Raw genomic sequence first — 17,500 nt, 5'->3', positions numbered from 1 at the left:
TGCTTGGACGAGGATTAAAACTGGTAGGCGAGAATGATCATGAATGGGAGGTAAATCAGTTGTTGTTTGCGGATGATACTGTACTGGTAGCAGACACAGAAGAGAAGCTTGACCGACTAGTGACAGAATTTGGAAGGGTGTGTGAGAGAAGGAAGTTGAGAGTTAATGTGGGTAAGAGTAAGGTTATGAGATGTACGAGAAGGGAAGGTGGTGCAAGGTTGAATGTCATGTTGAATGGAGAGTTACTTGAGGAGGTGGATCAGTTTAAGTACTTGGGGTCTGTTGTTGCAGCAAATGGTGGAGTGGAAGCAGATGTACGTCAGAGAGTGAATGAAGGTTGCAAAGTGTTGGGGGCAGTTAAGGGAGTAGTAAAAAATAGAGGATTGGGCATGAATGTAAAGAGAGTTCTATATGAGAAAGTGATTGTACCAACTGTGATGTATGGATCGGAGTTGTGGGGAATGAAAGTGATGGAGAGACAGAAATTGAATGTGTTTGAGATGAAGTGTCTGAGGAGTATGGCTGGTGTATCTCGAGTAGATAGGGTTAGGAACGAAGTGGTGAGGGTGAGAACGGGTGTAAGAAATGAGTTAGCGGCTAGAGTGGATATGAATGTGTTGAGGTGGTTTGGCCATGTTGAGAGAATGGAAAATAGCTGTCTGCTAAAGAAGGTGATGAATGCAAGAGTTGATGGGAGAAGTACAAGAGGAAGGCCAAGGTTTGGGTGGATGGATGGTGTGAAGAAAGCTCTGGGTGATAGGAGGATAGATGTGAGAGAGGCAAGAGAGCGTGCTAGAAATAGGAATGAATGGCGAGCGATTGTGACGCAGTTCCGGTAGGCCCTGCTGCTTCCTCCGGTGCCTTAGATGACCGCGGAGGTAGCAGCAGTAGGGGACTCAGCAGTGTGAAGCTTCATCTGTGGTGGAAATGTGGGAGGGTGGGCTGTGGCACCCTAGCAGTACCAGCTGAACTCGGCTGAGTCCCTGGTTAGGCTGGAGGAACGTAGAGAGTAGAGGTCCCCTTTTTGTTTTGTTTCTTGTTGTTGTCGGCTACCCCCCAAAATTGGGGGAAGTGCCTTTGGTATATGATATGATATATGTTTTATATATATATTATATATATATTATATATATATATATTATATATATATATATTATATATATATATATATATATATATATATATATATATATATATATATATATATATATATATATTATATATATATATATATATTTTATATATATTATATATATATATATATTATATATATATATTATATATATATATATATATATATATATATATATATATATATATATATAATATATATATATATATATATATATATATATATATTATATATATATATATTATATATATATATATATATATATATATATATATATATATATATATATATATATATATATTTTTTATTAGAAAATAAAATACCGTATTTCCCATGTCGTGAGACTCACTTTTTTCACGAAGTGCCCTCCAAAATCACCCTGTGTCTTAACACTTAAGAAAAAGTTGTATAAGGGAGTTTGACACCCTTCAAACACTCAACTATTGACATACAAACACTCAAACTCACGAGAGATAGAATATAATCCTACAATTATCATTAATATGTAATAAATTCATTTATTTTTATATTGCACATCCCTCAATGAAGTACAGTAGCAATTTTTTTTTTTTTCTCGTAATTAGCTGATGACTTGCTAACCCTCTTCTACAAGAAAACATGCCAACTAATAGTCTCATAGCAGACGACGCTATGACAGAGTTGTTTATGATGTATATATCTATTCTCATATTTTGTTGACATTTTGTAATAAACCAATACATTGATAATGACTTTGTTGCCTGAGTTACGAAATAATACAAACAGACTGTGGGAAAAAAAATTCTGATTGTTGAGTGCAGTATTACCAAGTTAGCAGAAAAGTAACTAAACCTAGAAACACAAACAGTAACAACATTATTCCACCTAAAAGAATGTCTAGATTTCTTTAATCAATAATTACATTTTGTGCGGAAATTTATAGGCTGTACGAGGAATTTTGGAATTAGAAAGTACTAGAATTTGAAATCTTTAACAAAATTTTATGCACCTTTGGCAACACTGCTTTGATGTAAACAACACTTGAAACACCAAACACTGACTAAACGTGTAGTTGTGGTGGAAACTATGACAACTTTAGAGGTTTCTTATATGAATATGTAATAAAATTTGGATAATCGGCCTACAGTATAACTAATTAATATTAACTTAAACATTTCATAATTCACCCAAAATAAGAAAAGTTACGTTGCAAGACAGTAATCACTCTAGAGTCTCTGACTAGGGATTTGTACTAAGAAGTTTTTAAAATTCTAAATTCATTTTTCTAGAACTGCCTTGCCAATTTAAGGGTGCGTCTTACCACTTGCAGTGTCTTATGACACGGGATATACGGTAGATATCCTTTTTTCAAGATAAATAAATTATAATACTGAGTGAATTTTAGGGTGAAAGTTTTTTTTACAGTAATAAATAGCTTTTTTCTTTTTCTTTATTTTTATTTATTTTTTTGGGGGGGGGGTGGGGACATTTTCAGGATTTTGGGATATTGGGCTCGCCTAGCCTTGGACACTGCTGAGTTGAATTTGTCGTTGGCGAGTACAATCGTAGGGCCACTCGCTATTCATGGCGAGCGCAATGATAAAATATAAAAAAATAAATAAAACTAATAAAGGGATTTTGACGAAGGAAAAATCTATTTCTGGGAAGAGGCCTGTGACGCCCGGTGAGAAAGGTCCTTCCTTATACCTTTCCTAATATAAATCTTCCAAATATACTAGAGAAAGATAAAAGCATGGAATGCAGAGGTTACAACCCTCGCGCGAACACCTGTCGTGTATTAAACAAAGGCGTGTGTAAACCACTGTTCACAGGTTGTCTTCCATTTAGATAATCCCTTCATCAATGGGGAGGGCCGTGACAGGCCCTAGATAACATGGTTGAACTCCCCAACGACACCTACCACGCCCGCCCTCTAGGACATCCTTCTGCAAGAACATATGGCTTGGCAAGGAAAAAAGAGGGGTGGGGTCCGTATCAAATAACCGGGAAGGGTTTCACCGGGCGTCACAGGCCTCTTCCCAGAAATAGATTTTTCCTTCGTCAAAATCCCTTTTCTGGGCCGGCCTGTGACGGCCGGTGAGAATGTACCAGAGAATGCCTTCCAAGCCCAATAAATTAATAACATAATAAGGAGAAAACAAACACCATGTAAGGCAATAATATAATACTGTAAGTAAACATAAATCATAAACTAGCCATAGGCATAGGGGATGTAATGCTAAAATAATATGAGGACCAGGGATCACCTGAGTGTCTCGTCGTGAAAGGTATCAACCTTACATGTCTAAGCATATCTAAACTTTACAGGAATGGTAATTACAATAACAGTTAAATCATAACAATTAAACATGGCAAAATAACTTAGGGCTAACGAACCACCCAGGAGAGTGGCGACGTGGTGTGAGAGGTGGTCAGGAGGGAGGAGAGAAGAGATGGAATAAAGAAATAATCAGAGATTAATGGGGGGAGATAAGACTCCCCGCTGCAACCGTAGGGTATTTAAGGGCCTGTAAGTTCTTTAGATAGTGGCGTTTGAAAACCATAGGAGATTTCCAACCCGTGTATTTTTTAAGGTCATCAAAGTCCATGTTCTGGAAGTAATTGATAGAGGTAGCTGTTGACCATATATCATGAGCATGGGGAAATGATTCCGGGTTAGCATGTTTAATGAAGTAGAGGATTTGTTGTCTGATACCTTGAATGGTCAAAGTACCACCTTGTTCCCTGATAAATAAGGGGCCAGACGAGCGGGTGGCAGACCTAGCTAAAAAGGTCCTGAGAGTAGTGACTGGACACAGCGAAAGATCCTGGGGAAGAGAGATGATCTTCCAAGGGGACCACCTATTTTGCGGGTCCTCATTTTTAGCTAGGAAAGCTCTGTCTGGGGTAAGCAGTACTTCGCCTGTAGGGAGGAAATCTATGTTTTCCGGGTTATGTGAGAGCGCTGCTAGTTCTGAGATTCTAGCACCTGAGGCCATATCTGATAGAAATAATGTCTTCCTAAGCAGAGTGATATAAGAGCAGGACTCGTTGTCAGTGTCCGACGCGAGTTTGAGGACATTGTTCAGAGACCAAGAGACTTTTTGCGGCCGATCCAACGGCCGAAGCCTAGCACATGCTTTTGGAATAGATGAGAAATAGGAATCAGCTAGGTTAATGTTAAACCCAACCAGGAATATCTTCTTCAAAGCTGACTTGATGGTAGTTATAGTGCTAGCTGCCAAGCCCTTGTCAAATAAGAACCTAAAGAACGAGATGGCTAAATTCGGAGTCATACGAGTGTGGTCTGAATTCTTTATGAAACCTGCTAATTTCTTAACAGCCGAATCATATTGACGAATTGTCGAGTCCCTTTTGTCCGCTTCGATGAAGAGAACGTTTTCCGGGTCAATGTTTGCGTCTTTATGAGCTGCAAACTTCATGAAGTCCACAAAGTTAGGGTTTTGGCTATCCTTGAGGAATCTGACACAGTCTGTGTTTGAATTACTTGGGTTAGTTTGGGGAATGGAATCCGGAAGGGTCGGAGTTTCAGCTCGAGGAGGAGAGGAAACCAACTGCTCTTTGGCCAGTGAGGTGCTACTAAGGCCACTGTCCCCCGGAAGGAGCGTAGTTTGTGCAATACTTTCATTAGAAGATTCACTGGTGGAAATAGGTAAATCTTCCTCCAATGGTTCCAATCCAGGGTTAATGCGTCTATGGCATAAGCCTGAGGGTCCATGTTTGGTGTCACATAACAAGGAAGTTTGTGATTCATCTGAGTTGCGAATAGATCTACCTGAAGGCCCGGAACCAGCCTGAGTATCCACCGGAATGAAATTATGTCCAGAGACCATTCTGATTCCAGTGGTTTCGTCCTGGATAGTGAGTCCGCTATCACATTCTGGACTCCCGCTAGGTGGGTTGCTGACAGGAACCAGTTCTTTTCTGCTGCCAAGGTGAAGATAGCGACCAGGATCTGATTCAGGTTGGGCGACTTGGATCCTCCTCTGTTGATGCAGTGTACTACGGCTGTGCTGTCTGACACTACTCTGATGTGGGTCGACCTCGGAGGAGAGAGCCTCTTCAGGGTCAAGAACACTGCCATGGCTTCGAGAACATTGATGTGGAAGTGTTTCATGGCGGGTGACCAAGAGCCCTGAAACATCTGACGTTCGTAGTAACCCCCCCATCCACTCAGAGACGCGTCTGTATGAATTGTCACTTGTGGGGGTGGGAATTGAAGAGGAACCGATTTGGAAAGGTTCTTCGGTTCGGACCATGGCTGTAATCTCATTTTCAAGACAGAGGGGATTTTCGAGACCTTGTCTCTTAAAGGTACTGTGGCTCTCTTTCTCCAAACTCGATTGATGTCTTTGAGTTTGGCTTTCAATAGGCGATCTGTTACTGAATCGAATTGAAGAAGGCCGAGGATTCTTTCTAAGGCTCTTCTGGACACCTGCCTGTGTTTTAGAAAATTCTTGACCTTGGAAGCTATTTCTCTTACCTTTTTGGGAGGTAGAACCAGCTTGTGCCGTGCAAGGTCCCACTGTATGCCTAACCATTCGAAGCGGTCTGATGGAAGTAGGCGGAATTTTTGGAGATTGACCCGAAATCCCAGGTTGGCGAGAAAACGAAGTACTTTCTTCGTAGCTCTGTTGCACTCCAGGGCTGACCGAGCCCAAATAAGCCAATCGTCCAGATAAGCAACGATCTGAATCCCTTGGTTCCTGAGTTGTTCTAGCACTGTCTCTCCCAGTTTCGTGAATATCCTGGGTGCAATGTTGAGGCCGAAGGGCATGACTTTGAATGCAAAGGCTTTCCTGCCTAGACGGAAACCTAGGTAAGGAGAGAAGTTTCGAGCTATTGGTACGTGATAATAGGCGTCGGTAAGATCGATAGAGGTGGTGACGGCCCCACGGGGAAGCAGGGTACGTACCTGAGAGATGGTCAACATCCGGAACTTGTCGCAGAGGATGTAAGAATTTAGCTTTGACAAGTCCCGGACCACTCTCAATGCCGACGAGCCTTTCTTCGGAACTGTGAACAGGCGGCCTTGGAACTTCAGCGATCGAACCCGTTTGATTGCTTTTTTCTGTAGTAACTCGGTGGTGTACTCTCTCAGAATGGTTGTGGGTCACTGGTGGAGGAGGAGAACCTTGTGACCATTTCCACCCCAAGCCTTTGGAGACTATGCTGTGAGCCCACGGACTGAAGGTCCAAAGGTCTCGAAAGTGGTAAAGTCTCCCCCCTACCGGAACTATATCATTGCGAGGGAGTGAATCTAGGTTCTTTCCCTCCTCGAGAACCCCTTGTCCTAGGTCCGCCTCGTTGACGGAACTGTCCTCTAGCCCTGTAGCTACCTCTCTGGTGTCCACGAAAGGGACCTGAGGGTCCGTAGCTAGGGTTGTATGCGGGTGAGGGCATCCAAACGGGGTTGGGTTGGGTACCTGGGGGAGCAGTGAGGTAGACCACCTGTTGAGGGTGTTTCGGCTGTAGAAGAGACGAAGCAGTGGGAGACTGTGAAGACGAGTGGGCAATCGGCGATTGTTGGTAGTGACCTCGGCTCGTCTTGTAAGGGGCAAACCTCTGTTTCTTCCTGAAGAAGGTTTGTTTTTGACCTTCAACCCTCTTTTTGGCAGTGAGGCCCCACCTCACTTGCAAATTTTGATTTGCTCTCGCAGCGTCTTGTAGTACCTTGTTCACCTCCTCCTGAGGAAAAAGGTTTTTACCCCAGCAGGGGGAAGCTATCAGCCTATTCGGTTCATGCCTGATCGTGGCCTCAGAAAGAACGTGCTTCCTGCAACTAACCCGAGCCGAACAAAACTCGTGTAAGTCGATTTGGAAGGACAGAGACAGGTTCTTTGTGAATACCCGGAACATGGTCTCGGTCGGATAAAGTGAGGTTAGGGACTCCACGGAGGTAATGGAGTGGAGAGACCTAGCCAACCTATTCCGTGCCTCAAACTCAGTCTTGAAAAGAATATCTGGTAATTTAGGAAGCTTCTCGGAGAACAGATTAGAGGCACAGTCTGGGTCTAACTTCCCTACTGTGAAAGTAGCGGGGGCATCATCCCAGATAGTAACGGTACTCGGAATGAGCATGGAGGTGGGATCGGTCTCTTTAAGAGCCGGCATGGCAGAACCTTCTTTGATAGCCTGAAAAGTAAGAGCTGCCACTTTATCTGTAATAGGCAAGGTAATACCTGGAGAAGCTGTAAATATGGTGTAGGCTCCTTTGTGTGGGGTGAGCTTGGAATTAGTGCAACCCCAGTCTGACAATGTCCTGGCCCAGAAAGCTTGGGCCTGCTCTTTAGGGAATATTACCGTTTCCTTCGGTACCTTGTCTAACCTAACCAAGGCATGTTCTTTCAATCGGACGAAGCCGTTGAATGGGAATTCTAGTCCCGGAGGGTAAAATTCTAAGTCCTCTAGAGGACGGGTGCCTATGCCCTCTAGAGTTATGGCACCATCAATATATGGAGCATGTAAGGCAAACCTCCAAGGGTTGTTTTTCTCGAAGGGAGGTAACTTCGATGCGTCCGGGGCTGAAGGAGGGGGCATCTGAGTTCCGGAACGGATGAGACTTGCCACCATATCTTTGAGCTCCGTCATAGCTCCTCGGTCTGCCCTAGACTGTTGAAGATATTGTTGTATCTGTTCTTTCACAATATCCCTGACCATGGCGGCGGATAAATGGGGCTCCCGAGCCTGATCCTCTAACGAAGCCCTGGACTTAGTAGACTTTGACTTCTTAGGAGTCACGGTTTTAGGTATAGCAATATGAACATCAGGATCCTTTGAGGGTCCCGGAACCGGTGACACTGATAATGGCAAAGCTGAAGGCTTAAAGGTACGTAGTGGCTTCACCTTGGGTCGTACAGGAACGGAGGGACCTCGAGGAGAAGCCGTAGGTTTATCAAAGCCGTGAAAGGAAGTAGTAGAGGAAGGAGTGTGGGGTGAAAGGGGGTCCACCAACTCAACACCACCTACCTGCTCATCCATGGGTTCCTCGTCCAGACCTAGGTAGGGCTCGGCCTCCGTCACTAAAACCTCTTCCTCAGTTAGAATGGTTGCTCTAACCACTTCAATTAACGGGGCCGCTGTCTCCGGTGGAACTGCTGCAGTAGTAGAGCCTGGGAATAGGCGAGAAGCCATGTCTCCAAGGAGATAGGGTGCGCCAGCAGGCGCATTCCTCCCAAACCCTGACACCCAAGGCCGGAGAGTAGCTCTCGCCTCCCTGAGAGATTCATCATCAGCCTGAAAGAGGAGAGAGGGAATTAATGATGAAGCCAAAACTGAAGTCAATATATAAAGAGCAATTAATTCTTTGCAAAGGATATTAACAGGGACACTAGAACCAACTTACCTCCTCGCTCAGGAGTAGGGCTGACAGCTCATAGCAGAGCATGCATGCCTCCGGAAACCATATCGTATAGGGGGCTTGTCCCGGTTCCCGAGAGAAGGATATGGCGCAATGGGCATGGGCCCGGCATAGATCATGGCCCATGGGATCAGTAAAGGCAGCGGAGCAGCCCCTGGCAGTGCAGCGGACTTTCTGTAAAAAGAAAGAAGACATAAGTCTGGATGTTCCTTGAGATTCTTGTCATTGACTTATGAATCAGAAACACTTAAATCTTAATTAATGTGTGAGTATGGTAGTAGCTAACACCTTAATAAAATAAGAAATTATAATAGAAACCAGTAACCACGTAGCATGAATCTCTAAACTTCATCGGTATCACACTGTTAACTCCGGTTCTGGACTCCTGCTTGATCTCTGTTTTTACCGGAGGTCCGGTAGCAAAGGCCCGTCATCGTGATATCGTGACCGTCTCCGGTACGATAACATTATCCTCAATGAATGAGTTATCTCCAGTGAAGCCGGAGATACGATGAAAACGGGGGCCTTAACGGTGTAATTGTGATCAAACATGACAAAGGTTCGTGTGTAAAAGGCTTCAGCCGGAGTCCGAGTGCCGGATTTCACCGTTGCACTCCAAAAATCTGCTCCGGAACGATAACTAGTTCTCACCCAATGAGTATCCATTATAGCGGAGCATAACTCAAGGCGGAGCTAAGCATAACTCAAGGCGGAGCTAAGCATAACTCGAGGCGGAGCTAAGGGTGTCGGTATAAAACGACCCCAATTAATGACTCATACACTATCGTACCTAATAATAGTGTTAGCTATATTAACAGTAACCACATCAATAAATCGTTTATAATATTAAACGTACTATCATCAATTCTGATACTGAGAGGAGGCCTGAATAACCCGTGATCGTATAAAAACAGAGAACGGGAAATTCACCTCTCTTACTCAAAGAAAACGAGAGAAAGGATAACTCATACCTGTAGAACAGGAAACGAGCACTCTATGCTTTTGCTCTCAAGGTTTCATATTAAAAATTAACATCACACAATAAATAAGAAAATTAATAAAATTGATTGCTTTTCTTAGTAATAGTAATAACGAAGAATAACGACAACATAACAAATAAACAAGGATATAGTCTAAAACGAACCCTCCAGGAGGGTACAAATTAACAGACTAAATCGCTAAGCTTTAAATCGTTACTATGCTTTAAAACGCTATCTTAAATCGCTATTCTTCGTAGGTCCAAATTGGACTTGCAAGCAAATAAATACCATAGTAAAAATTAATAATAATTAATGATAACATAAAAGGCCATAAAACGTAAGTGATATAACCTAGCTGACAGAGTACCAGATGGGCAAAAATAACTAGAAAATTTACCGAAGCGAACATACCCAAAATGGCTGCCGATACCTCGGCAGGACAATCGCTTCCAAAACTAAAAACCACCATAATGGAAATAGAACAAATGCCCGGTACTGCCAAAAGCTGCCAAAACAAACTATGGTACTTAACATTGGTAAGGGTGAAGTAACAACGTCAGTCATGTTGAAATAACGAGAAACTTCGAAAAAACACTGTGCCCAAAAAAAACTATGCTTGCTGCAAGTCCAATTACAGAAGGATGTCCTAGAGGGCGCGCGTGGTAGGTGTCGTTGGGGAGTTCAACCATGTTATCTAGGGCCTGTCACGGCCCTCCCCATTGATGAAGGGATTATCTAAATGGAAGACAACCTGTGAATAGTGGTTTACACACGCCTTTGTTTAATACACGACACCTACAAGGTGTTCGCGCGAGGGTTGTAACCTCTGCATTCCATGCTTTTATCTTTCTCTAGTATATTTGGAAGATTTATATTAGGAAAGGTATAAGGAAGGACCTTTCTCACCGGCCGTCACAGGCCGCCCCAGAAATAATAAAATAAATAAATCATATCTACGTCCTGATTATAACGTCGTAAATTTTTGGGCAGCAAGTAAAACTATCGTAGAATTAGAAAAATGAAGCGAAAGAATATGCAATACTATTGTAGACTCGCCCTTCAAGAAATTGTTATTTTCTAGTCAGTACTTTTATTCCATCCAGTACTTTTATTAAATTTCGAGTTTTTTTTTCCGGGCAGTACTTTTATTAAATTTCGAGATTTCTTCCACCCAGTACTTTTATTTAGTATTGAGTTGTTCCGTAACTGAATTACAAACCATGCTATTTAATATGGGTATTACTTTCGGCGTAGCTGAAATGACGAGCCATTAGAATTTTAACAAGGGTTTACTACCCCCGTCGCTAGTTAGCGGGAGCTACCCCCCCCCCCCACACACCTGTGTGGTGAGCTCACTTTTACTTTGGCTCGGGTGGTGATCAGACGTGTCCACTTTCACCCTCGCCTCTTTGACAGCCATTAATGCTTTTTGTCTTTTTACTTTTTCTTATGCTTGTAATATATATATAAACATTCTTTATGTTTATGTATATATTTGTGTATAGAAATGTAGTAAGTTTTCTTTTCAGTGTTTGTGCTGTGTGTGTAGTGTATGACAACGTCACCGGCGTAGTGCTAGGCCACCGCGGATTCACGTCATGGGGTGCAGCCTCTCCCTCTTGGTCCTTCGGTCGTTCCTTCGGCTTTCCGTTAACTCGGCCGCCGTGGGGAGTCGTCATCGCTGGACTTTCTTCATTCATCTATTATCTTCCCTGTTCTTCCTTTCCTACGGGGAACTTGGATTCTTAGCGAAGGGAACGTGGGAGTTTAGATTGACTATGGTCTCTCTCTCTACTCCTGGTCGTTCACCCCTTACTATTACGGAAGCTTCTTTCCTGTTGCGGGTTGGGCTGCTATTCCGTTTATTTGTCTCAATTAATTTTAATGAAATCTAATTGTATTTTTAACTTTTCAGCTTCTGTGGAGAACACTTCCCTTCGGGGGTCAGTGGTTCTTACTATTTGTGATCATTCTTAGATGAATTACATAATTATAATTCTGTTATAATTCTGTTTTTGTTACAGTTCTCCGCCCTCCCCCTTCTCCCGTGAAAGTCAGTGGGGGAGGAGGGCGCATTTTTAATTTTTAATTCTAATGTTTTGCTATTCCCTCGGGGTTACTCTTCGGAGTTCCTCCCCGGGGGAATTTCTGTTAAATAATTATTTAACTTTATTTTCCCAGTTAACTATGCAGTTTTTCTGCGTTTGACTAAAGTGTGCCAACGAAGCAGAGCTGTCCTGTTTGTGCCTGGGGAGTCTGCTGTCGCTGCCGTCTCTCTAGGACATTGTCATTGGCGTTATCCCTTCTCTTAGAAGTCCTCCCATGACAACTGTCAGCTCTTCAGTTCATCTTAGAACACTAAGGTGGTTCGCCTCCAGGTGTAGGTAACATCCCTTCCGAGGGAGGTTCCCTTCCCAGGTGTGAGAGCTACCCCCTGCAGAGGGGGAACTTCTTATACCTTAATAATTCCTGGATGGGTTTTCCTGGTCCTCAGGCGGTTTTGCTCTTGGTGCTGAGCGACTGCACTTGTAACTATGCTCAAGGAGCTGAGCGGTTGCAAGGCTGGGCGCATGAAAACTTCAGGTGGCTATGCTCAAGGGGCTGAGCAGCTGCAGCATCAGTCTGGTGACCTCTCGTTCGCGAGGGAGGCCACTCTTAAGGACTCCTCTTCGGAGGATTGCTCCTTATAGGTCAGCTTGCTGATCCAACGGCCCTAAGGGGCGCCATCACCAGCCATCTCCTAGCCCTGCTAACCTGCCGTCTCCGTTCCTGGCTGCTGATGCTGTGGGTGCCAACGCACCCTGTTATCCAACGGGCACCGGTCCCTTTGGGGCAAAAGGGGCTTTCTCACATTGTGAGTAAGTCCCTTAAGCGCCAGGTATCCCCTGCGCGCCAATATTCTCCTGCGCGCAAGCGTAGGCATGATATTGGACACCAATCTCCACAAAGCCTTCCCATCAGACGACAGGATAGCAAGGCTGAAGAAGGTCGCAAGTCCTTTCCTCAGACAAGACGAACTCCCAGCCTAGTCGTGGTTACGTCTCCTTGGCCATCTCTCATCCTTGGCCCGTCTAGTTCCCAACGGTCATCTCAGAATGAGATCTCTGCAATGGCGACTCAAGTCTCGGTGGAGTCAAGGACACGATTCCCAGGACGTCTTGATCCCTATTGGTCTCGCGGAACGGACGGGCCTTCAGTCGTGGGTGGCAGACCAGAACCTACAAAAGGGAGTGGATCTTCTCGTTCTCCCCCCGGATTTGATGCTGTTTTCAGACTCTTCAAAGAAAGGATGGGGGGCCCATGTTCTGAACCACAGGACCTCAGGCCTGTGGTCAGAATCAGAAAAGTGCCTCCATATAAATCTGCTAGAAATGAAGGCCGTATTTCTGGCCCTTCAACAGTTCCAACAGCACCTGGCGGGTCACTCTGTGGTGGTGATGAGCGACAACACCACAGTAGTGGCTTACATCAACAAGCAGGGAGGTACCTTTTCAGAACAGCTATCCCATCTTGCAGTAGAGATACTGAGATGGACCGAAGTCCACTCGATTCCACTATCGGCTCGCTTCATTCCAGGCAAAAGGAATGTGCTCGCCGACAGTCTGAGCAGAGCGTCTCAGATATTGAGTACCGAGTGGTCTTTGGATCGTCAAGTAGCCAACAAAGTCCTGACTTTGTGGGGTTCCCCGACTGTGGATCTGTTCGCGACAGCGTTGAACTTCAAACTGCCGCTGTACTGCTCCCCAGTCCCGGATCCCAAGGCTCTCTGGCAAAATGCTTTCCAACAACGGTGGGACAACATCGACGTATATGCCTTTCCCCCGTTCTGTCTGATGAGGGTACTCAACAAGACCAGAATATCGGTCAATCTCTCGATGACCCTCATAGCTCCGCTGTGGCATCACGCGGAATGGTTTCCGGACCTTCTGCAACTCTTTACGGAGCCTCCGAGAGAACTCCCTCTGCGACACGAGCTACTCAAACAATCACACGCCAACATCTTTCTCAAAGCCGTAGCTTCGCTTCGTCTTCACGCCTGGAGACTATCCAGCATCTCCTCGCAGAGAGAGGATTTTCGCAACAAGTTGCGGAAAGAGTGTCTGGACACCTGCGAAAGTCATCCGCAGGGGTCTACCATGCAAAATGGAGAGTTTCCTGTGGTTGGTGTCGTGGAAGGGGTATCTCTCCACTCGATGCCACTATTCCAGCAATAGCGGAGTTCTTCGTGTACTTGCGAGAATAAATGCGCCTTTCAGTCTCGGCAGTGTAAGGCTATCGTTCAGCCTTAAGTCTAGCCTTCAGGCTCAAAGGAGTGGACATTTCTTCTTCGCTGGAACTTTCCCTACTCACACGTAGTTATGAACTTACCTTCCCTCAGTCGGAAGTGAGACCTCCTCCATGGAACGTGGTTCTAGTTCTCAGGTCTCTTAAGAGACCTCCCTACGAACCATTACGCCAGGCTTCAGATCGCCACCTAACTTGGAAGACGGTGTTCCTACTAGCTTTGGCGTCAGCCAAGCGAGTTAGGGAACTTCTTGGTCTCTCGTATGACATCGCCCATTCAAGGGGATGAAGGGAGGTAACGTTCAGCTTCGTCCCTGAGTTTATTGCTAAGACTCAGAATCCGGGAGTGCCGGACTCTCGGTTCGACTCTTTCCGGATTTAGTCTTCGTTCTGTAACAGATGACCCAGACCATCTCCTACTGTGCCCAGTAAGGAGTCTGAGGCTATATCTGAAAAGAACAGCTGCAGCTATATCTGAAAAGAACAGCTGCAGTTCGTCCCCAAGTGCAGGCATTGTTTGTTAGCACTGGGAGGTCGAAGAGGAGGGTTACCAAGAACACCATCTCAGCATGGATTCGAAAAACGATCCATCTGTCCCTGAATCCTGACCCTCCTCCATCACGTCGCCCTAGAGCTCATGATGTCAGGGGTGTAGCTACGTCCCTGGCCTTCAAAAAGAACTTCTCAGTGACGCAGGTTCTACAAGCGGGGGTATGGAAGCGTCAAACGACCTTCACAGCCCACTACCTGCAAGACGTGACCCACAGGAGGCTCGATATCGGCCCTGTGGTGGCTGCACAACAGTTGGTTTAAACCTCAGGCTCCTTAATGGACAAGTAGCAGAAGGTTGAGGGCATTGTTACCCGGTTTTAGTGTGCATGAAAGAAATGGTATGTCTGGCCCTTATTCTTTTCTTCATCCTCCCCTCTCTTGGGGAAAGCAGCATCCTGAGTTCTCTGCACAGCTGACCTCAAACCATTGCAGGTAAACCATGTTCCCTTGTGTTCCTTGTATTAAGTTAATACTGTCGTGTTTCCATACCCTGACGAGGTGGTATTGGGAGAGTCCTAGCATAAAGTTTCCATCTAAAGAACTTCAGGTCAACTTCCTAGGACGAGTCACACGTAATCCTTCACACACAGCTTATGTAGGCAGCAGCCCTTGCATAGCAAGGTGCGAGCGAGGTGCAGGGACTCTTTATTATTGAGTGCTGACACACTCAGATAATGAGGCAACGGGAAAAAGCCAAAAGCCAGTATGGCTGGGACTTATTTCACCCTTCCTAAGGGTTGAGTCACCCATATTGAATAGCGTGGTTTGCATTTCAGTTGCAGAACAAATGACAGGTTCGGAGATAATTTGTATTTTTCCTAACAATACAAACCTTAGCTATTTAATCAAACTTGTCCACCAGCCCTGTCACCCGTGAAGTCCTGCCTCTAAGCAAAGTGAACTTACACACAGGTGTGTGTGTGTGGGGGGGGGGGGATAGCAAGCTACCCTCCCAACCCCCCCGCTAACTAGCGGTGGTGTAGTAAACCTTCGTTAAAATTCTAATGGCTCGTCCTTTCAGCTACACCGAAAGTAATTACCCATATTAAATAGCTAAGGTTTGTGTAGTTAGGAAAAATACAAATTATCTCCGAATTTGTCATATTACCATATCCAAAGTAGCCTTTAAGTAACTTACTGTTTTGGTAGTTATAATGTAGATGATAGGCTTCACACTTTGTTTTGAGAGAAGTGTCGCCCTTTTGTGGGCTGTAATTATTAAAATATCTTGTACTGTATTTTACTTCCAAATCGTAATTACTGTAAAGTGCTTGGGAACTATTTTCTAATACAAAATTTTGCCAAGAGGCAGAAATTGGCTTTATAGAAGGTTTTCCTTTTTTGTTACAGGGGGAGAGTGTCAAAGAACAGATTTAATGACGAGGTGCAAAAGCAGGGGTTGTTAAATTCGACGACATATTCTCTGGTAGGTAGACTCTCTATTTATAATGTTTGAAAATATTAAATGATTGTACAATATTTGTATGTTTTACACACCTTAAGTTAAAAGTGGTGTGCATTAGGTATTCTTTTATTATTTTTTGATAATATAATTCCTTTTATTAAAAATTGTAGTATGTCCTGGTAACTTGAGATATTTTACTCTCATCCAAAATAGTTCTTGATTTCAGTGACCCTTACCTAAAATGCTTAGAGCCATGACTTAAAGTGAGAACTGTTACATTGAACTAAAATAAGCTAATTCTGTAGTACTGTAAATTATTTGCTTTAGTTCGGGACTGTTAGCTTTTTGTTTTACAAGTTCAGAAGGTCAATCGTGAAAATCAATTATCTGAAATACTCTAACTTCGAGCTCTTTTAGGTCTATGACCTAATTAGTTTTAAATAGTAGTATTTGCCGGGCTTGAGGTGGTAACCAAGTTATGATAAAAAAAGATCTAAAGATTAAATAATACGGATGGCTTACAAAAATATAATAAAAATTTTAATTTTATGGCTCCGAAACGTAAGTTAAAGATGACAGTGCTACAAAGAGAAGGAAAACTATCTCCATGGAAGTGAAATTAGACTTTGTAAAACATTTGGAGAGTAGAGAAACACTTGACAAACATTGGCCGCATACTCCAACTTTGTCGTTAGTCTGTTGCGACTATAATCAAAGATGAAGATCATATCCTTGAGAATGAGAAGGGATCTGTTCCCTTGAAATCAACAGAGATTGCCAAGTAGCATAGGAGTTTTGTTACCTCTTTCAGGGCCTACTACCTTCAATGGCTTTTTGTGCAACTGGGAAGAACAAGAACTAAGCTCTTGCGGACTTATGGAAATCATACTATATTTTTTTTCTGCCGCAAAGAATATTATCATTGGAATGAAGTGAAGCAGAGAAACTTGAATGGTGGGTTGAAAAAACTATCCCCAGTTTGTGAATGATTTCTATGGCTTTGAGGGGATAGTTAAAGCTGTCGGGAAGAAGGTTTTTGTCCTAAGTAAGCTGGTTAATTTGAAAGTGAAGGCAAAGGACCTCATTCAACTCAAGAAATAGATAATTGAAGAGAATGAGGACATACCAACCTCAGACAGTAAAATATTTACAAACAAGGGCTTGTCATAGGGTTTTACATTGATAGAGGATTGGTTGGCAAAGTTTGAAACTGAGGATCCCAACATTTCAAGTTACACAAAGGTCTGCTGAGAGGTCATGGATGACCTGTTGTATTAGATGGAGATGTCTGAATAGGAACAGCAGATAACCTTATGAGAGTGGAATGCTTCTTCAAGAAATTAGAGGGACCTGCAACAGATCCTTTATCATCTACATCAGCAGTTTCTTTACCTCCTCTAGCCTCTTTAGCTCTTGTTGTTTATGATTTGCTTGCCTTTGTATGTACAGCACCTTCTGCAAGTTCTCCAGAATTTCCTGCCCCATTGTCTCCAGCACCTGCAGATTTTCTAGACTTAACTGCCCCAGTATCTTCAGCACTTTCTGCAGATTTTCTAGACTTAACTGTGCCAGTATCTTTAGCACCTTTTGCAGGTTCTCCAACACCTGCAGGTTTTCCAGATTCTCCTCCCCCAGTATCTTAAGCACTTAATGCAAATTTTCAAGATTTTCTTGACCTAATATCTCCAGCACTTTTTGCAAGTTCTCAAGATTCTCTTGACCCAGTATCTCCAGCACTTTTTGCAAGATCTCTAGATTCTCTTGCCCCAGTATCTCCAGCATCTTCT

The 17,500-nt window shown here is 43.8% G+C and overlaps 1 protein-coding gene across 4 annotated transcripts in view; it reads left to right on the top strand.

The window, feature by feature from the left end:
• The window catches only part of LOC137628561 (uncharacterized), a 206,332-nt gene that overhangs the window by 142,420 nt on the left and 46,412 nt on the right, over nt 1-17,500 (top strand). For all 4 annotated transcript variants that reach the window (XM_068359722.1, XM_068359730.1, XM_068359725.1 and 1 more), the window contains exon 3: nt 15,659-15,734. In XM_068359722.1, coding sequence (XP_068215823.1) covers nt 15,659-15,734 — 76 coding nt within the window. The remainder of the gene's footprint in view (nt 1-15,658; nt 15,735-17,500) is intronic.

The sequence above is a fragment of the Palaemon carinicauda genome, chromosome 2 (genome assembly GCF_036898095.1).
Source record: "Palaemon carinicauda isolate YSFRI2023 chromosome 2, ASM3689809v2, whole genome shotgun sequence".
Lineage (NCBI taxonomy): Eukaryota > Metazoa > Arthropoda > Malacostraca > Decapoda > Palaemonidae > Palaemon > Palaemon carinicauda.
This window is presented reverse-complemented; position numbering and strand designations above follow the sequence as displayed.